The following is a 21,820-nucleotide window of genomic DNA, read 5'->3' as shown; positions in this document are numbered from 1 at the left end:
GAGAATACATGTCCCAGGCTATCCTATAAGGAGAATACATGTCCCAGGCTATCCTATAAGGAGAATACATGTCCCAGGCTAATACATGTTCCAGGCTATCTTATAAGGAGAATACATGTCCTAGGCTATTCTTTAAACTCCATACATACATTCCATACCATAAATCTACCAATAACATGACATAGCCAGGGTGTACCGCACCCAAGACTATTGCAATATCAGAGGATGTTTCAGGAGAATGACAGCGGGCAGGGCAGCCCTACACCATGGGCAAAGCAGCCCTATACAGCGGGCAGGCAGGGTAGCCCTATACCGCGGGCAAAGCAGCCCTATATACAGCAGGCAGGGCAGCCCTATACAGCGGGCAGGCAGGGCAGCCCTACACAGCGGGCAGGCAGGGCAGCCCTACACAGCGGGCAGGCAGGGCAGCCCTACACAGCGGGCAGGCAGGGCAGCCCTACACAGCGGGCAGGCAGGGCAGCCCTACACAGCGGGCAGGCAGGGCAGCCCTACACAGCGGGCGGGCAGGGCAGCCCTTACACAGCGGGCAAGGCGGGGCAGTCCTATACAGCGGGCAAGGCGGGGCAGTCCTATACAGCGGGCAGGCAGAGCAGCCCTACACCATGGGCAAAACAGCCCTATACAGCGGGCAGGCAAAGCAGCCCTATACAGCAGGCGGGCAGCCCTATATAGCGGGCGGGCAGCCCTATACAGCGGGCAGGCAGAGCAGCCCTACACCATGGGCAAAACAGCCCTATACAGCGGGCAGGCAGGGCAGCCCTATACAGCGGGCAGGCAGGGCAGCCCTATACAGCGGGCAGGCAGGGCAGCCCTATACAGCGGGCAGGCAGGGCAGCCCTACACCATGGGCAAAACAGCCCTATACAGCGGGCAGGCAAAGCAGCCCTATACAGCAGGTGGGCAGCCCTATATAGCGGGCGGGAAGGGCAGCCTTATACAGCGGGCGGGCAGGGCAGCCCTATACAGCGGGCGGACAGGGCAGCCCTATACAGCGGGCGGGCAGGGCAGCCCTATACAGCGAGCGGGCAGGGCAGCCCTATACAGCGAGCGGGCAGGGCAGCCCTATACAGCGAGCGGGCAGGGCAGCCCTATACAGCGAGCGGGCAGGGCAGCCCTATACAGTGAGCGGGCAGGGCAGCCCTATACAGCGGGTGGGGCAGGTTTATAGGTGTACATGGAATGAAGGTGTGATTACACAATAGTACAAAACTACACAACTGATGAGACTGTACATTACACGCTGGAGATGTTACCGAGCGCAGTATAAATAATTCCGTTATTTCGGGTATCGTAATACACTTACATTAACACAACAAATGTGCAGTATTGATGGTTATATAAAATGTTTATTTTAAAATATACGCAATGCTGTATTCACACATATAAATATATATTTATCACTCTTTACAGGATTACATAAGGTGCACATAGTTCCTGACGGCAGCTGAAGCTGGCCCTGGTGAGCTCATACTCTATTACTGCGTCTCAGTGGTGTAATAATTATCATCTTACAATGGCGGAGGGCTGACAGCGTGCTCTGCAGCTAGCGTCCAGCTGTATTACATAACGCCTGCTGGTATCAGTACAAGAGAAAGACACTAAGTAAGTCACAACTGCTGCCTAATCTCCGCGCAGGTGCAGTGTATAGACCATAACATGTGCTCATCGTGTGGCTGTCCTATATAGGAGTCCTGATTGGTGGATGCCATGAAGTGGGCGGGGCTAAGGACACATTTATATGAAATGACCGTTTATAGCGTTTTACAGCTGTACGGCGAGATTACGACGCTGCAGGAGGGGAAAGACGTCTGTTAGAGGGAATCTCTGGCCCTGTCATTGAGCAGTCGCATGGCACAATATTCCGCCGGCATCTCACACAAGCCCCCGTCAGTTTCCGAGTTGCAAGTTATGGCGATGTTTTTGCCATTATGCATGCGTCAAGGCACACTACCGTAGTCGCACGTTGCAAGTCATTATTCGCAGTGTGACCCACAGTCAGAGAGCGCTTGGGGGAGGCAATGGGGAGCCACGCAACCGTCTGCTCCGGGCCACGCAACCGTCTGCTCCGGGCCACGCAACCGTCTGCTCCGGGAGAGACCTTGGGGTCTAGTTACTAAGCAGTGTTAGGAGTGTAAGGTACCAGCCAATCAATTCCTAACTGTCTTTTTTCAAACACAGCCTGTGAGATGACAGTTGGGAGCTGATTGGCTGGTACCTTATCACTTTTCTCTCTGTCTCCTAACACTGCTTAGTAACTAGACCCCTTAATGTTGTAACTGACTGACCGACATATCTGCAGCTTCTGTCAATAAAGAAACACAAAAAAACTTGGTACAAGCTTCCTTATATTATCATCATCCTTTATCCTTATATTATCATCATCCTTTATCCTTATATTATCATCATCCTTTATCCTTATATTATTATCATCATCCTTTATCCTTATATTATCATCATCATCCTTTATCCTTATATTATCATCATCATCCTTTATCCTTATATTATCATCATCATCCTTTATCCTTATACTAATAGGCTGTTGTTTTTGTGCTTAAGAGTTCACCAAATTGTTTCAGGAGCACAGCGCTGAATGGTGCCTGCATACATCTAATAGGGATCACTCCTCCCCATAGGCAAGGTAGGTGCCCAGCTGCTGGCTGGCAGAGGGATTAGTCAGCAGAAGTAACGTTATAGAACCACATGCAGTTTTTTTTTCTTTTTGAATTACAAAACTCAAAACCCAACCAAATACGTCCAAAGTTCCTAGATTTTCTTCCCAAAATTCAAGTTACCAATCCACGAGGAGTGGTGGGTGTTCAGACTGCTCTGGAAGACAGTCACTCCTTCTGAGGGTCCTCCAAAGAGTTGGACACTCCACCGCCTTTGTCCCCTGTGCAGTCAGCCTCTATTAAATCTTGGGAAGTTGCAGCTTTCTGTTCCAAAGTCTCCAGGATGTTCTGCACTTTTCTGACGCCATCTCTCCTGGCCTGGCGCACATCAGCGCGGCCTTCAGGGTCAACCGAATCTAAAGCCAGCAGCTCCTTTGTAAGATATTCCTCTAGCACCAGATACTTCTTCTGGTTTTGACTGCCCCGTAAATTGAGAACTGCTTCTTGCAGCGCCTGCACCCTGTCCAAGATCCTTTCTACCTGTAGGACTCCAGAATGCTTCTCTTGGGGTTCTGTCAGCACAGGATCCTTCTGAGGAATGGATTCCTTGGAGGCAGGTTTCTCCTCCACAGGACTTGTTGCTTGCCACTCTGCCTTCTCCACTCTCTGGGGAGATAATTTACAGTCCTGCTCTATAAATGTTGTCTGGAGTGGTGGAGTGGTGGGAGAAGTTGGCTGGGCTTGGACTGTGATAGGAGAAGACAACTGGACTTGGATTGGTGCAGGGGTGGTGGGAGAACACGACTGGACTGGTACAAAGGTAGGAGAACACGGCTGCACAGGTACAACGGTGGGAGAACACGGCTGCACAGGTACAACGGTGGGAGAAGACGGCTGCACAGGTACAACGGTGGGAGAAGACGGCTGCACAGGTACAACGGTGGGAGAAGACGGCTGCACAGGTACAACGGTGGGAGAAGACGGCTGCACAGGTACAACGGTGGGAGAAGACGGCTGCACAGGTACAGCGGTGGGAGAAGATGGCTGCACAGGTACAGCGGTGGGAGAAGATGGCTGCACAGGTACAGCAGTGGGAGAAGACGGCTCAGACTTCTGATGTCCACTAAATGGGGATATCCGTTGAATTGGAATCTGCTAAGTACAGAATTGAAAATGATAGATGAGGATTTATAATTGTACCAAAACTAATCTTCATAGAGGTGCTTATTATAAATGTTAATTATGACCAAAATAAAAAAACATACAGGAGGGAGAGAGGTCACCTAAAACATTCATCCCAAGTAAAATATACATTTACTTGAAAATTAAGACGCCAAAGAAAAGAGTAAAAATAAATAATAATATAGTGCTATAAAGGAAAGTGAAGGAGCAGATCAGGAACCTTGGGGCAGTCTGAGACTAGACTGTGCCACTAAGCTGCCTCTTGTCGTATACCTTGTGTACCTTATGGGATGACCATGTGCTACTATCGGACTGGCCATCATATAAGCGATCAGTTTCTGCTCAGTTCTATATGCTTTTATTTAACCCTTACAACTTCCCATCGGATTCTTTCTGTGACCGACAACTGGACAGGTGGCCTGGAAGGAATACAGCCCGACCAGATGAAGCCCATCTCTCCAAGAGAGTCACCAACCTCAAAATACAAGGGAGCGTGGAAAACTGCGCTGAGCAGTAATGAGGACCTGACCACCATCTTATGGATGGTGGGACCTCTCACGAGTCACGTCTTACCACCTGGCTTGGCTCAGTGGATGTCAGGGGATTTTATCATCATTGGCCATCTCTATATAGGTATAGGAATATAGCCACGCGGTAGCTGGTGGCTCCCAATGCTCGGTCTCCTATGCCACACCACTGCTGGAAGGACTAAAACGTATTACCTGTTGTTGTCTAGTAATGAAAAAAGTGGATATTTCTAAAAATGAACGCGCCAAGACGGGAACAAAGTCAGGCAGTCAACAAAAGCAATGTCGACAAGTCAACATCATAAATGCTGACGCCTGGAAAATGCAGACATTGTTAGCAGTTGCTTAAGGCTTAAAAGCAGACAGACATTAAAAAGACAGTGTCACTATTACGATCATGTCGACATTATATCAACGTTGAAGTGTTGAATGTCAACATGGTCAATGATGATATTATGGCCGTGTCCACATTCTTATGTCGGCATAATATACCGATCCCTAGATGATAACAACACTATACCGATAGCACAAATAATCAAAGTCCTCCTACCGCCTGTCACCACAAATGACTACACAACTACCTATATGATCACTATAGAAGCCTGGCCTTGTTACCTGGCCTCTCACGGGAGGAGGAGGAGGAGAAGAGACCATTCTGGCTGGGGAGCTTTCCCGGCTGGTGGCCTTTGCTGTCGGCATTTGCCTGGAGTCCCGTTCATCCTGAACTCTGTGGAACACTGGCTGATGCGAGTGGTATTCTGACTGTGGGTAACCAGTCTTCTGTGTCTGCTGGACGTTCTGAGGAGACTGTCGTGGGATGTTCCCCTCGTGGACCACTGGTATAGGAATATAGCCACGCGGTAGCTGGTGGCTCCCAATGCTTGGTCTCCCGGGACCCTGTCTGCCTGGAGACTGCGAGAGGCCGCTGAAGTCAGACACTGAAGGAGGTGGCTGCAATGTAGGCAAAGAAGCAGGTTAACAATATGAAGGGCATGGAAAGGATTCAGTAACACCTACACATTGGCCTAGTACTAGGAATCTCAGGCTACAAAAGGATCATGTTTTGCAGATTCCCCATACAGGGCGACATGTGGGATTATGACCAGAGGCGGCTCCAGGGGTCAGGCTACAGTACAGTCCAAAATCCAAATAGGGGGGTCAACTATTTGAATTTCGGACTGTGCTGCACCCCCACCCCTGGAGCCGCCAATGATTATGACCAATCATAGCTTTATTCACATATGGCCTAATTCATAGATTTATGCTAAAGCAATCGCAGCGGCATTCTATCACCGATCGCAGTTGCTAAAATATACTAATACCTTCCACAGCACAGCCGTGCAAGGGACACCCACTGCTGCCTTCTCATATCAGTACAGTGTAAGCACAGCCCATCATAGGGACGCCCACTGCTGCCTCCTCATATCCGTACAGTGTAATCACAGCCCAGCATAGGGACACCCACTGCTGCCTCCTCATATCCGTACAGTGTAATCACAGCCCAGCATAGGGACACCCACTGCTGCCTTCTCATATCCGTACAGTGTAATCACAGCCCAATATAGGGACGCCACTGCTGCCTCCTCATATCCGTACAGTGTAAGCACAGCCCAGCATAGGGACGCCCACCGCTACCTTCTCATATCCGTACAGTGTAATCACAGCCCAGCATAGGGACGCCCACCGCTACCTTCTCATATCCGTACAGTGTAATCACAGCCCAGCATAGGGATGCCCACTGCTGCCTTCTCATATCCGTACAGTGTAAGCACAGCCCAGCATAGGGACGCCCACTGCTGCCCCCTCATATCCATACAGTGTAATCACAGCCCAGCATAGGGACGCCCACTGCTGCCTCCTCATATCCATACAGTGTAATCACAGCCCAGTATAGGGACGCCACTGCTGCCTCCTCATATCCGTACAGTGTAACCACAGCCCAGCATAGGGACGCCCACTGCTGCCTCCTCATATCCGTACAGTGTAATCACAGCCCAGCATAGGGATGCCCACTGCTGCCTTCTCATATCCGTACAGTGTAATCACAGCCCAGCATAGGGACGCCACTGCTGCCTCCTCATATCCATACAGTGTAAGCACAGCCCAGCATAGGGACACCCACTGCTGCCTCCTCATATCCGTACAGTGTAAGCACAGCCCATCATAGGGACGCCCACTGCTGCCTCCTCATATCCATACAGTGTAAGCACAGCCCAGCATAGGGGACACCCACTGCTGCCTCCTCATAGCCGTACAGTGTAAGCACAGCCCAGCATAGGGACACCCACTGCTGCCTTCTCATATCCGTACAGTGTAAGCAGATCCCAGCATAGGGACGCCCCCTGCTGCCTTCTCATATCCTCTGCTCACATACATCCCCGTATAAACCCTCTGCTCACATACATCCCCGTATAAAACCTCATCTCACATACATCCCCGTATAACCCCTCTGCTCACATACATCCCTGTATAAAACCTCATCTCACATACATCCCCGTATTACCCTTCTGATCACATACATCCCCTTATAACCCCTCACCTCACATACATCCCCATATAACCCCTCTGCTCACATACATCCCCGTATAACCCCTCTGCTCACAAACATCCCCGTATAACCCCTCTGCTCACAAACATCCCCGTATAACCCCTCTGCTCACAAACATCCCCGTATAACCCCTCTGCTCACATACATCCCCGTATAACCCCACTGCTCACATACATCCCCGTATAACCCCACTGCTCACATACATCCCCGTATAACCCCTCTGCTCACATACATCCCCGTATAACCCCTCTGCTCACATACATCCCCGTATAACCCCTCTGCTCACATACATCCCCGTATAACCCCACTGCTCACATACATCCCCGTATAACCCCACTGCTCACATACATCCCCGTATAACCCCACTGCTCACATACATCCCCGTATAACCCCTCTGCTCACATACATCCCCGTATAACCCCTCTGCTCACATACATCCCCGTATAACCCCTCTGCTCACATACATCCCCGTATAACCCCTCACCTCACATACATCCCCGTATAACCCCTCTGCTCACATACATCCCCGTATTACCCCTCTGCTCACATACATCCCCGTATTACCCCTCTGCTCACATACATCCCCGTATTACCCCTCTGCTCACATACATCCCCGTATTACCCCTCTGCTCACATACATCCCCTTATAACCCCTCTGCTCACATACATCCCCGTATAACCCCTCTGCTCACATACATCCCCGTATAACCCCTCACCTCACATACATCCCCGTATAACCCCTCACCTCACATACATCCCCGTATAACCCCTCACCTCACATACATCCCCGTATTACCCCTCTGCTCACATACATCCCCGTATTACCCCTCTGCTCACATACATCCCCGTATAACCCCTCTGCTCACATACATCCCCGTATAACCCCTCACCTCACATACATCCCCGTATAACCCCTCACCTCACATACATCCCCGTATAACCCCTCTGCTCACATACATCCCCGTATTACCCCTCACCTCACATACATCCCCGTATAACCCCTCTGCTCACATACATCCCCGTATTACCCCTCTGCTCACATACATCCCCGTATAACCCCTCTGCTCACATACATCCCCGTATAACCCCTCTGCTCACATACATCCCCGTATAAAACCTCACCTCACATACATCCCCGTATTACCCTTCTGATCACATACATCCCCTTATAACCCCTCACCTCACATACATCCCCGTATAACCCCTCACATACATCCCCGTATAACCCCTCTGCTCACATACATCCCCATATAACCCTTCTGATCACATACATCCCCGTATAACCCCTCTGCTCACATACATCCCCGTATTACCCCTCTGCTCACATACATCCCCGTATTACCCCTCTGCTCACATACATCCCCGTATAACCCCTCTGCTCACATACATCCCCGTATAACCCCTCTGCTCACATACATCCCCGTATAACCCCTCTGCTCACATACATCCCCGTATAACCCCTCACCTCACATACATCCCCGTATAACCCCTCTGCTCACATACATCCCCGTATAACCCCTCTGCTCACATACATCCCCGTATAACCCCTCACCTCACATACATCCCCGTATAACCCCTCTGCTCACATACATCACCGTATAACCCCTCTGCTCACATACATCCCCGTATAACCCCTCACCTCACATACATCCCCGTATAACCCCTCACCTCACATACATCCCCATATAACCCCTCACCTCACATACATCCCCATATAACCCCTCTGCTCACATACATCCCCGTATAACCCCTCACCTCACATACATCCCCGTATAACCCCTCTGCTCACATACATCCCCGTATAACCCCTCACCTCACATACATCCCCGTATAACCCCTCACCTCACATACATCCCCATATAACCCTTCAGCTAGTGAGGGCATCATTATACAACTAACTACAGATGGGACCTTACACATCTTTGCTGCAGTCGCGCTAAATAGCCCCTCTCGGCGCGCCAGGTCCGGTGAGACCCTGCTAGGGTCAGGCGCCTTTTTTTTGGCCGAAAACGCTGTGAGATCCAACTCGGTCATAAGTATCCAAGGTCCGTAGTCGCAGTGCGCCAGAACTCTGAGCTCACTTACAGGGTCTGGCGGCGCTGGTCTCCCTGGGACACTGTGGTTCAGCTGCGGGCGGATGTCCGGCAGCACCCACTGCGGTGAAGTGGTGGTGGCCAGCGCTCCCCTCCTGCTAGCTTCTCTCCCCGCTGTACGATGTAGAACAGGCGGCTGTGGCTTCCACAGAGGAGCACGTGCCGACCTATTTGATACTTAAATACTGCCGAATGCGCCAAATTCGAATCTCCTCCATATAAAACGGAGTCTCTGAGTACTGACATGTGCCAGAGTATTAGTTTCAAAACCTTACTCCAGCGTTTACTTGTACTATTCACTGTACGAGCCATCTGACCTCCTGTTCCTGACCTCAGCTGTTCCTTATGACCTGACTCCATTTAACCTCTGGTACTGCGCTTCAAGATTCCCAGTTCTGACCTCTGTTTCCCTGAGACCTTTTACCATCCGTTTCCTGGAACCAGGTTTTCCTGTCTGGTTCTGACCCATTCTGACGACTATGCTTCCGCACGCCCCAGGCGTCTAATTCTGTCTCCAATGCCAGCGTCTACCAGCCCCGTACTTAGGAACACACAGAAGGCTGTGACCAAAGCCCATGCAGGGGTCCCTGGTGAGAACCACCAGCACGTTAGACTCCACACTCGTTCTGGGTATCAGCGAATCCTACGGGCAGCATCCACCGTCCTTCTGCGAGTTGTGACATCCGTGCACTGATGATATCAAGGATGTCTGTGCACCAAATTATCTAAGCAGAGTCTGGGGGCACCAATGCGACATCCCTGGCTTCTGACCCACCATATGGACCATGGGGTCATCCGGCACACCCAGGGTATGTTGATAGTGTTTCGTTTAAGCAAGGGGTCTTCAAGCTTGGCCCTCCAGCTACTGAGGAACTACACATCCCAGCATACACTGCTATAGTTTTAGCATGCTGTTATATCAAAAAGGTGGCAGTGCATGCTGGGATGTGTAGTTCCACAGCAGGTGGAGGGCCAAGGTTGAACACCCCTGGTTTAAGCGTGTCCCCAAAGATTGTCCTCCTGGTAGGGCACAGTTTGAGTAAATGTGAATTTCCTGGGATCTAAAGGCTGCAAACTGAGGACTCCTTTGTGTCAAAGACGGCTAAATGGTCCCATCCAGTGTCTGCTGGAACAGCGCATTTCACGATCTCCAGAAAACAGGGAGCAGTGAGGAGAGCGTGTAGCAAAGAATGCTCGGTACTCTACCTTAACGAGCCACATCAAGGGCACATAAATCTGAGATCAGACTTCCCACAGAAACAGAGAAGCCCGTTCCCACATAGGGGCTTATTCTGAGGGTTCTAATACAGTTATTATAGGTGCATGCATGGTAAATACCGGCGGCTTCGGCATGCATGGTGTTACCCAGGAGCAGTCTCCGGCTCTTTTTGCTTTGCTCCCGTCTCAGAGTCAGCCCAACAATCTCCAGCAGGATCCCTCCTTGTACGGACATGTTATATTGAATGTATCTCAGTGTGAATCACCTGCCCAGTAGCTGTCCCTCCCCATGCCCCTCCCCATGTCCCTCCCCTTGTCCCTCCCCAATGTCCCTCCCCAATGTCCCTCCCCAATGTCCCTCCCCAATGTCCCTCCCCATGCCGCTGGACATTTTAGTAGACTGGTGCTAGCTGACAGTATCACCTGGCTATGATACGACACTTGCTGCTGCTGCTGCTGCCGGCCAGAGCTTAGATGGGAACTTTCCCCCACAGTGGAGTCGCTAATTCCCTTTTACAAGTGTCCTCCTCCTCCTCCTCCTCCTCCTCCTCCTCCTCCTCCTCCTCCACCACCTCCCTCTGAGATAGAGAGGGTCACTGGGTCACCCTCCTTCCACGTCTCTGTTCCAGAGGGGGCAAAGGGCTGTCACCTAGTGTTGTGGGGTAAGTACCGGCTGCTGGTGTATGTAGCCCTCAGGTGCTGCTCAGCTCTATTCTTACACTGCAGGGGGGGCACATACATTATTATGTCTGCATTATGTGTACATGTGGGGTAAGTACCGGCTGCTGGTGTATGTAGCCCTCAGCTGCTGCTCACGTCTATTCTTACACTGCAGGGGGGGCACATACATTATTATGTCTGCATTATGTGTACATGTGGGGTAAGTACCGGCTGCTGGTGTATGTAGCCCTCAGGTGCTGCTCAGCTCTATTCTTACACTGCAGGGGGGGCACATACATTATTATGTCTGCATTATGTGTACATGTGGGGTAAGTACCGGCTGCTGGTGTATGTAGCCCTCAGCTGCTGCTCACGTCTATTCTTACACTGCAGGGGGGGCACATACATTATTATGTCTGCATTATGTGTACATGTGGGGTAAGTACCGGCTGCTGGTGTATGTAGCCCTCAGCTGCTGGTCACGTCTATTCTTACACTGCAGGGGGGGCACATACATTATTATGTCTGCATTATGTGTACATGTGGGGTAAGTACCGGCTGCTGGTGTATGTAGCCCTCAGCTGCTGCTCACGTCTATTCTTACACTGCAGGGGGGGCACATACATTATTATGTCTGCATTATGTGTACATGTGGGGTAAGTACCGGCTGCTGGTGTATGTAGCCCTCAGGTGCTGCTCAGCTCTATTCTTACACTGCAGGGGGGGCACATACATTATTATGTCTGCATTATGTGTACATGTGGGGTAAGTACCGGCTGCTGGTGTATGTAGCCCTCAGCTGCTGCTCACGTCTATTCTTACACTGCAGGGGGGGCACATACATTATTATGTCTGCATTATGTGTACATGTGGGGTAAGTACCGGCTGCTGGTGTATGTAGCCCTCAGGTGCTGCTCAGCTCTATTCTTACACTGCAGGGGGGGCACATACATTATTATGTCTGCATTATGTGTACATGTGGGGTAAGTACCGGCTGCTGGTGTATGTAGCCCTCAGCTGCTGCTCACGTCTATTCTTACACTGCAGGGGGGGCACATACATTATTATGTCTGCATTATGTGTACATGTGGGGTAAGTACCGGCTGCTGGTGTATGTAGCCCTCAGGTGCTGCTCAGCTCTATTCTTACACTGCAGGGGGGGCACATACATTATTATGTCTGCATTATGTGTACATGTGGGGTAAGTACCGGCTGCTGGTGTATGTAGCCCTCAGGTGCTGCTCAGCTCTATTCTTACACTGCAGGGGGGGCACATACATTATTATGTCTGCATTATGTGTACATGTGGGGTAAGTACCGGCTGCTGGTGTATGTAGCCCTCAGCTGCTGCTCACGTCTATTCTTACACTGCAGGGGGGGCACATACATTATTATGTCTGCATTATGTGTACATGTGGGGTAAGTACCGGCTGCTGGTGTATGTAGCCCTCAGCTGCTGCTCACGTCTATTCTTACACTGCAGGGGGGGCACATACATTATTATGTCTGCATTATGTGTACATGTGGGGTAAGTACCGGCTGCTGGTGTATGTAGCCCTCAGGTGCTGCTCAGCTCTATTCTTACACTGCAGGGGGGGCACATACATTATTATGTCTGCATTATGTGTACATGTGGGGTAAGTACCGGCTGCTGGTGTATGTAGCCCTCAGGTGCTGCTCAGCTCTATTCTTACACTGCAGGGGGGGCACATACATTATTATGTCTGCATTATGTGTACATGTGGGGTAAGTACCGGCTGCTGGTGTATGTAGCCCTCAGCTGCTGCTCACGTCTATTCTTACACTGCAGGGGGGGCACATACATTATTATGTCTGCATTATGTGTACATGTGGGGTAAGTACCGGCTGCTGGTGTATGTAGCCCTCAGGTGCTGCTCACGTCTATTCTTACACTGCAGGGGGGGCACATACATTATTCTGTCTGCATTATGTGTACATGTGGGGTAAGTACCGGCTGCTGGTGTATGTAGCCCTCAGGTGCTGCTCAGCTCTATTCTTACACTGCAGGGGGGGCACATACATTATTATGTCTGCATTATGTGTACATGTGGGGTAAGTACCGGCTGCTGGTGTATGTAGCCCTCAGCTGCTGCTCACGTCTATTCTTACACTGCAGGGGGGGCACATACATTATTATGTCTGCATTATGTGTACATGTGGGGTAAGTACCGGCTGCTGGTGTATGTAGCCCTCAGGTGCTGCTCACGTCTATTCTTACACTGCAGGGGGGGCACATACATTATTCTGTCTGCATTATGTGTACATGTGGGGTAAGTACCGGCTGCTGGTGTATGTAGCCCTCAGGTGCTGCTCAGCTCTATTCTTACACTGCAGGGGGGGCACATACATTATTCTGTCTGCATTATGTGTACATGTGGGGTAAGTACCGGCTGCTGGTGTATGTAGCCCTCAGCTGCTGCTCACGTCTATTCTTACACTGCAGGGGGGGCACATACATTATTATGTCTGCATTATGTGTACATGTGGGGTAAGTACCGGCTGCTGGTGTATGTAGCCCTCAGCTGCTGCTCACGTCTATTCTTACACTGCAGGGGGGGCACATACATTATTATGTCTGCATTATGTGTACATGTGGGGTAAGTACCGGCTGCTGGTGTATGTAGCCCTCAGGTGCTGCTCAGCTCTATTCTTACACTGCAGGGGGGGCACATACATTATTATGTCTGCATTATGTGTACATGTGGGGTAAGTACCGGCTGCTGGTGTATGTAGCCCTCAGGTGCTGCTCAGCTCTATTCTTACACTGCAGGGGGGGCACATACATTATTATGTCTGCATTATGTGTACATGTGGGGTAAGTACCGGCTGCTGGTGTATGTAGCCCTCAGCTGCTGCTCACGTCTATTCTTACACTGCAGGGGGGGCACATACATTATTATGTCTGCATTATGTGTACATGTGGGGTAAGTACCGGCTGCTGGTGTATGTAGCCCTCAGCTGCTGCTCACGTCTATTCTTACACTGCAGGGGGGGCACATACATTATTATGTCTGCATTATGTGTACATGTGGGGTAAGTACCGGCTGCTGGTGTATGTAGCCCTCAGGTGCTGCTCAGCTCTATTCTTACACTGCAGGGGGGGCACATACATTATTATGTCTGCATTATGTGTACATGTGGGGTAAGTACCGGCTGCTGGTGTATGTAGCCCTCAGGTGCTGCTCAGCTCTATTCTTACACTGCAGGGGGGGCACATACATTATTATGTCTGCATTATGTGTACATGTGGGGTAAGTACCGGCTGCTGGTGTATGTAGCCCTCAGCTGCTGCTCACGTCTATTCTTACACTGCAGGGGGGGCACATACATTATTATGTCTGCATTATGTGTACATGTGGGGTAAGTACCGGCTGCTGGTGTATGTAGCCCTCAGGTGCTGCTCACGTCTATTCTTACACTGCAGGGGGGGCACATACATTATTCTGTCTGCATTATGTGTACATGTGGGGTAAGTACCGGCTGCTGGTGTATGTAGCCCTCAGGTGCTGCTCAGCTCTATTCTTACACTGCAGGGGGGGCACATACATTATTATGTCTGCATTATGTGTACATGTGGGGTAAGTACCGGCTGCTGGTGTATGTAGCCCTCAGCTGCTGCTCACGTCTATTCTTACACTGCAGGGGGGGCACATACATTATTATGTCTGCATTATGTGTACATGTGGGGTAAGTACCGGCTGCTGGTGTATGTAGCCCTCAGGTGCTGCTCAGCTCTATTCTTACACTGCAGGGGGGGCACATACATTATTATGTCTGCATTATGTGTACATGTGGGGTAAGTACCGGCTGCTGGTGTATGTAGCCCTCAGCTGCTGCTCACGTCTATTCTTACACTGCAGGGGGGGCACATACATTATTATGTCTGCATTATGTGTACATGTGGGGTAAGTACCGGCTGCTGGTGTATGTAGCCCTCAGCTGCTGGTCACGTCTATTCTTACACTGCAGGGGGGGCACATACATTATTATGTCTGCATTATGTGTACATGTGGGGTAAGTACCGGCTGCTGGTGTATGTAGCCCTCAGCTGCTGCTCACGTCTATTCTTACACTGCAGGGGGGGCACATACATTATTATGTCTGCATTATGTGTACATGTGGGGTAAGTACCGGCTGCTGGTGTATGTAGCCCTCAGGTGCTGCTCAGCTCTATTCTTACACTGCAGGGGGGGCACATACATTATTATGTCTGCATTATGTGTACATGTGGGGTAAGTACCGGCTGCTGGTGTATGTAGCCCTCAGCTGCTGCTCACGTCTATTCTTACACTGCAGGGGGGGCACATACATTATTATGTCTGCATTATGTGTACATGTGGGGTAAGTACCGGCTGCTGGTGTATGTAGCCCTCAGGTGCTGCTCAGCTCTATTCTTACACTGCAGGGGGGGCACATACATTATTATGTCTGCATTATGTGTACATGTGGGGTAAGTACCGGCTGCTGGTGTATGTAGCCCTCAGCTGCTGCTCACGTCTATTCTTACACTGCAGGGGGGGCACATACATTATTATGTCTGCATTATGTGTACATGTGGGGTAAGTACCGGCTGCTGGTGTATGTAGCCCTCAGGTGCTGCTCAGCTCTATTCTTACACTGCAGGGGGGGCACATACATTATTATGTCTGCATTATGTGTACATGTGGGGTAAGTACCGGCTGCTGGTGTATGTAGCCCTCAGGTGCTGCTCAGCTCTATTCTTACACTGCAGGGGGGGCACATACATTATTATGTCTGCATTATGTGTACATGTGGGGTAAGTACCGGCTGCTGGTGTATGTAGCCCTCAGCTGCTGCTCACGTCTATTCTTACACTGCAGGGGGGGCACATACATTATTATGTCTGCATTATGTGTACATGTGGGGTAAGTACCGGCTGCTGGTGTATGTAGCCCTCAGCTGCTGCTCACGTCTATTCTTACACTGCAGGGGGGGCACATACATTATTATGTCTGCATTATGTGTACATGTGGGGTAAGTACCGGCTGCTGGTGTATGTAGCCCTCAGGTGCTGCTCAGCTCTATTCTTACACTGCAGGGGGGGCACATACATTATTATGTCTGCATTATGTGTACATGTGGGGTAAGTACCGGCTGCTGGTGTATGTAGCCCTCAGGTGCTGCTCAGCTCTATTCTTACACTGCAGGGGGGGCACATACATTATTATGTCTGCATTATGTGTACATGTGGGGTAAGTACCGGCTGCTGGTGTATGTAGCCCTCAGCTGCTGCTCACGTCTATTCTTACACTGCAGGGGGGGCACATACATTATTATGTCTGCATTATGTGTACATGTGGGGTAAGTACCGGCTGCTGGTGTATGTAGCCCTCAGGTGCTGCTCACGTCTATTCTTACACTGCAGGGGGGGCACATACATTATTCTGTCTGCATTATGTGTACATGTGGGGTAAGTACCGGCTGCTGGTGTATGTAGCCCTCAGGTGCTGCTCAGCTCTATTCTTACACTGCAGGGGGGGCACATACATTATTATGTCTGCATTATGTGTACATGCGGGGTAAGTACCGGCTGCTGGTGTATGTAGCCCTCAGCTGCTGCTCACGTCTATTCTTACACTGCAGGGGGGGCACATACATTATTATGTCTGCATTATGTGTACATGTGGGGTAAGTACCGGCTGCTGGTGTATGTAGCCCTCAGGTGCTGCTCACGTCTATTCTTACACTGCAGGGGGGGCACATACATTATTCTGTCTGCATTATGTGTACATGTGGGGTAAGTACCGGCTGCTGGTGTATGTAGCCCTCAGGTGCTGCTCAGCTCTATTCTTACACTGCAGGGGGGGCACATACATTATTCTGTCTGCATTATGTGTACATGTGGGGTAAGTACCGGCTGCTGGTGTATGTAGCCCTCAGCTGCTGCTCACGTCTATTCTTACACTGCAGGGGGGGCACATACATTATTATGTCTGCATTATGTGTACATGTGGGGTAAGTACCGGCTGCTGGTGTATGTAGCCCTCAGCTGCTGCTCACGTCTATTCTTACACTGCAGGGGGGGCACATACATTATTATGTCTGCATTATGTGTACATGTGGGGTAAGTACCGGCTGCTGGTGTATGTAGCCCTCAGGTGCTGCTCAGCTCTATTCTTACACTGCAGGGGGGGCACATACATTATTATGTCTGCATTATGTGTACATGTGGGGTAAGTACCGGCTGCTGGTGTATGTAGCCCTCAGGTGCTGCTCAGCTCTATTATTACACTGCAGGGGGGGCACATACATTATTATGTCTGCATTATGTGTACATGTGGGGTAAGTACCGGCTGCTGGTGTATGTAGCCCTCAGCTGCTGCTCACGTCTATTCTTACACTGCAGGGGGGGCACATACATTATTATGTCTGCATTATGTGTACATGTGGGGTAAGTACCGGCTGCTGGTGTATGTAGCCCTCAGCTGCTGCTCACGTCTATTCTTACACTGCAGGGGGGGCACATACATTATTATGTCTGCATTATGTGTACATGTGGGGTAAGTACCGGCTGCTGGTGTATGTAGCCCTCAGGTGCTGCTCAGCTCTATTCTTACACTGCAGGGGGGGCACATACATTATTATGTCTGCATTATGTGTACATGTGGGGTAAGTACCGGCTGCTGGTGTATGTAGCCCTCAGGTGCTGCTCAGCTCTATTCTTACACTGCAGGGGGGGCACATACATTATTATGTCTGCATTATGTGTACATGTGGGGTAAGTACCGGCTGCTGGTGTATGTAGCCCTCAGCTGCTGCTCACGTCTATTCTTACACTGCAGGGGGGGCACATACATTATTATGTCTGCATTATGTGTACATGTGGGGTAAGTACCGGCTGCTGGTGTATGTAGCCCTCAGGTGCTGCTCACGTCTATTCTTACACTGCAGGGGGGGCACATACATTATTCTGTCTGCATTATGTGTACATGTGGGGTAAGTACCGGCTGCTGGTGTATGTAGCCCTCAGGTGCTGCTCAGCTCTATTCTTACACTGCAGGGGGGGCACATACATTATTATGTCTGCATTATGTGTACATGTGGGGTAAGTACCGGCTGCTGGTGTATGTAGCCCTCAGCTGCTGCTCACGTCTATTCTTACACTGCAGGGGGGGCACATACATTATTATGTCTGCATTATGTGTACATGTGGGGTAAGTACCGGCTGCTGGTGTATGTAGCCCTCAGGTGCTGCTCACGTCTATTCTTACACTGCAGGGGGGGCACATACATTATTCTGTCTGCATTATGTGTACATGTGGGGTAAGTACCGGCTGCTGGTGTATGTAGCCCTCAGGTGCTGCTCAGCTCTATTCTTACACTGCAGGGGGGGCACATACATTATTATGTCTGCATTATGTGTACATGTGGGGTAAGTACCGGCTGCTGGTGTATGTAGCCCTCAGCTGCTGCTCACGTCTATTCTTACACTGCAGGGGGGGCACATACATTATTATGTCTGCATTATGTGTACATGTGGGGTAAGTACCGGCTGCTGGTGTATGTAGCCCTCAGCTGCTGCTCACGTCTATTCTTACACTGCAGGGGGGGCACATACATTATTATGTCTGCATTATGTGTACATGTGGGGTAAGTACCGGCTGCTGGTGTATGTAGCCCTCAGGTGCTGCTCACGTCTATTCTTACACTGCAGGGGGGGCACATACATTATTATGTCTGCATTATGTGTACATGTGGGGTAAGTACCGGCTGCTGGTGTATGTAGCCCTCAGGTGCTGCTCAGCTCTATTCTTACACTGCAGGGGGGGCACATACATTATTATGTCTGCATTATGTGTACATGTGGGGTAAGTACCGGCTGCTGGTGTATGTAGCCCTCAGCTGCTGCTCACGTCTATTCTTACACTGCAGGGGGGGCACATACATTATTATGTCTGCAATATGTGTACATGTGGGGTAAGTACCGGCTGCTGGTGTATGTAGCCCTCAGGTGCTGCTCACGTCTATTCTTACACTGCAGGGGGGGCACATACATTATTCTGTCTGCATTATGTGTACATGTGGGGTAAGTACCGGCTGCTGGTGTATGTAGCCCTCAGGTGCTGCTCAGCTCTATTCTTACACTGCAGGGGGGGCACATACATTATTATGTCTGCATTATGTGTACATGTGGGGTAAGTACCGGCTGCTGGTGTATGTAGCCCTCAGCTGCTGCTCACGTCTATTCTTACACTGCAGGGGGGGCACATACATTATTATGTCTGCATTATGTGTACATGTGGGGTAAGTACCGGCTGCTGGTGTATGTAGCCCTCAGCTGCTGCTCACGTCTATTCTTACACTGCAGGGGGGGCACATACATTATTATGTCTGCATTATGTGTACATGTGGGGTAAGTACCGGCTGCTGGTGTATGTAGCCCTCAGGTGCTGCTCACGTCTATTCTTACACTGCAGGGGGGGCACATACATTATTCTGTCTGCATTATGTGTACATGTGGGGTAAGTACCCGGCTGCTGGTGTATGTAGCCCTCAGGTGCTGCTCAGCTCTATTCTTACACTGCAGGGGGGGCACATACATTATTATGTCTGCATTATGTGTACATGTGGGGTAAGTACCGGCTGCTGGTGTATGTAGCCCTCAGGCTGCTGCTCACGTCTATTCTTACACTGCAGGGGGGGCACATACATTATTATGTCTGCATTATGTGTACATGTGGGGTAAGTACCGGCTGCTGGTGTATGTAGCCCTCAGGTGCTGCTCAGCTCTATTCTTACACTGCAGGGGGGGGCACATACATTATTATGTCTGCATTATGTGTACATGTGGGGTAAGTACCGGCTGCTGGTGTATGTAGCCCTCAGGTGCTGCTCAGCTCTATTCTTACACTGCAGGGGGGGGCACATACCATTATTATGTCTGCATTATGTGTACATGTGGGGTAAGTACCGGCTGCTGGTGTATGTAGCCCTCAGGTGCTGCTCAGCTCTATTCTTACACTGCAGGGGGGGGCACATACATTATTATGTCTGCATTATGTGTACATGTGGGGTAAGTACCAGGGCGTGCTAGCCCTCAGCTGCTGCTCACGTCTATTCTTACACTGCAGGGGGGGCACATACATTATTATGTCTGCATTATGTGTACATGTGGGGTAAGTACCGGCTGCTGGTGTATGTAGCCCTCAGGTGCTGCTCAGCTCTATTCTTACACTGCAGGGGGGGGCACATACATTATTATGTCTGCATTATGTGTACATGTGGGGTAAGTACCGGCTGCTGGTGTATGTAGCCCTCAGGTGCTGCTCAGCTCTATTCTTACACTGCAGGGGGGGCACATACATTATTATGTCTGCATTATGTGTACATGTGGGGTAAGTACCGGCTGCTGGTGTATGTAGCCCTCAGCTGCTGCTCACGTCTATTCTTACACTGCAGGGGGGGCACATACATTATTATGTCTGCATTATGTGTACATGTGGGGTAAGTACCGGCTGCTGGTGTATGTAGCCCTCAGGTGCTGCTCACGTCTATTCTTACACTGCAGGGGGGGCACATACATTATTCTGTCTGCATTATGTGTACATGTGGGGTAAGTACCGGCTGCTGGTGTATGTAGCCCTCAGGTGCTGCTCAGCTCTATTCTTACACTGCAGGGGGGGCACATACATTATTATGTCTGCATTATGTGTACATGTGGGGTAAGTACCGGCTGCTGGTGTATGTAGCCCTCAGCTGCTGCTCACGTCTATTCTTACACTGCAGGGGGGGCACATACATTATTATGTCTGCATTATGTGTACATGTGGGGGTAAGTACCGGCTGCTGGTGTATGTAGCCCTCAGGTGCTGCTCACGTCTATTCTTACACTGCAGGGGGGGCACATACATTATTCTGTCTGCATTATGTGTACATGTGGGGTAAGTACCGGCTGCTGGTGTATGTAGCCCTCAGGTGCTGCTCAGCTCTATTCTTACACTGCAGGGGGGGCACATACATTATTATGTCTGCATTATGTGTACATGTGGGGTAAGTACCGGCTGCTGCTGGTGTATGTAGCCCTCAGCTGCTGCTCACGTCTATTCTTACACTGCAGGGGGGGCACATACATTATTATGTCTGCATTATGTGTACATGTGGGGTAAGTACCGGCTGCTGGTGTATGTAGCCCTCAGCTGCTGCTCACGTCTATTCTTACACTGCAGGGGGGGGCACATACATTATTCTGTCTGCATTATGTGTACATGTGGGGTAAGTACCGGCTGCTGGTGTATGTAGCCCTCAGGTGCTGCTCAGCTCTATTCTTACACTGCAGGGGGGGCACATACATTATTATGTCTGCATTATGTGTACATGTGGGGTAAGTACCGGCTGCTGGTGTATGTAGCCCTCAGGTGCTGCTCACGTCTATTCTTACACTGCAGGGGGGGCACATACATTATTCTGTCTGCATTATGTGTACATGTGGGGTAAGTACCGGCTGCTGGTGTATGTAGCCCTCAGGTGCTGCTCAGCTCTATTCTTACACTGCAGGGGGGGCACATACATTATTATGTCTGCATTATGTGTACATGTGGGGTAAGTACCGGCTGCTGGTGTATGTAGCCCTCAGGTGCTGGTCACGTCTATTCTTACACTGCAGGGGGGGCACATACATTATTCTGTCTGCATTATGTGTACATGTGGGGTAAGTACCGGCTGCTGGTGTATGTAGCCCTCAGGTGCTGCTCACGTCTATTCTTACACTGCAGGGGGGGCACATACATTATTCTGTCTGCATTATGTGTACATGTGGGGTAAGTACCGGCTGCTGGTGTATGTAGCCCTCAGGTGCTGCTCACGTCTATTCTTACACTGCAGGGGGGGCACATACATTATTATGTCTGCATTATGTGTACATGTGGGGTAAGTACCGGCTGCTGGTGTATGTAGCCCTCAGGTGCTGCTCAGCTCTATTCT

The 21,820-nt window shown here is 50.3% G+C and overlaps 1 protein-coding gene across 1 annotated transcript in view; it reads right to left on the bottom strand.

Annotated features, from left to right (window-relative positions):
- Positions 1 to 1,347: 1,347 nt before the first annotated feature.
- BAG3 (BAG cochaperone 3) overlaps positions 1,348 to 21,820 on the bottom strand; it is a 43,006-nt gene continuing 22,533 nt past the window's right edge. Inside the window, exons 3-4 of the mRNA XM_088466442.1 lie at positions 4,955 to 5,290; positions 1,348 to 3,785 (exon numbers count right to left, since the gene is read on the bottom strand). Of these exons, the coding sequence (XP_088322568.1) occupies positions 2,859 to 3,785; positions 4,955 to 5,290 (1,263 nt within the window). The 3' untranslated portion in view covers positions 1,348 to 2,858. The remainder of the gene's footprint in view (positions 3,786 to 4,954; positions 5,291 to 21,820) is intronic.

This window comes from Taudactylus pleione, unplaced genomic scaffold (genome assembly GCF_031769625.1).
Source record: "Taudactylus pleione unplaced genomic scaffold, aTauple2 ptg003137l, whole genome shotgun sequence".
Lineage (NCBI taxonomy): Eukaryota > Metazoa > Chordata > Amphibia > Anura > Myobatrachidae > Taudactylus > Taudactylus pleione.
The sequence above is the reverse complement of the archived record's forward strand: the minus strand, read 5'-3'. Positions and strand labels throughout refer to the sequence as shown.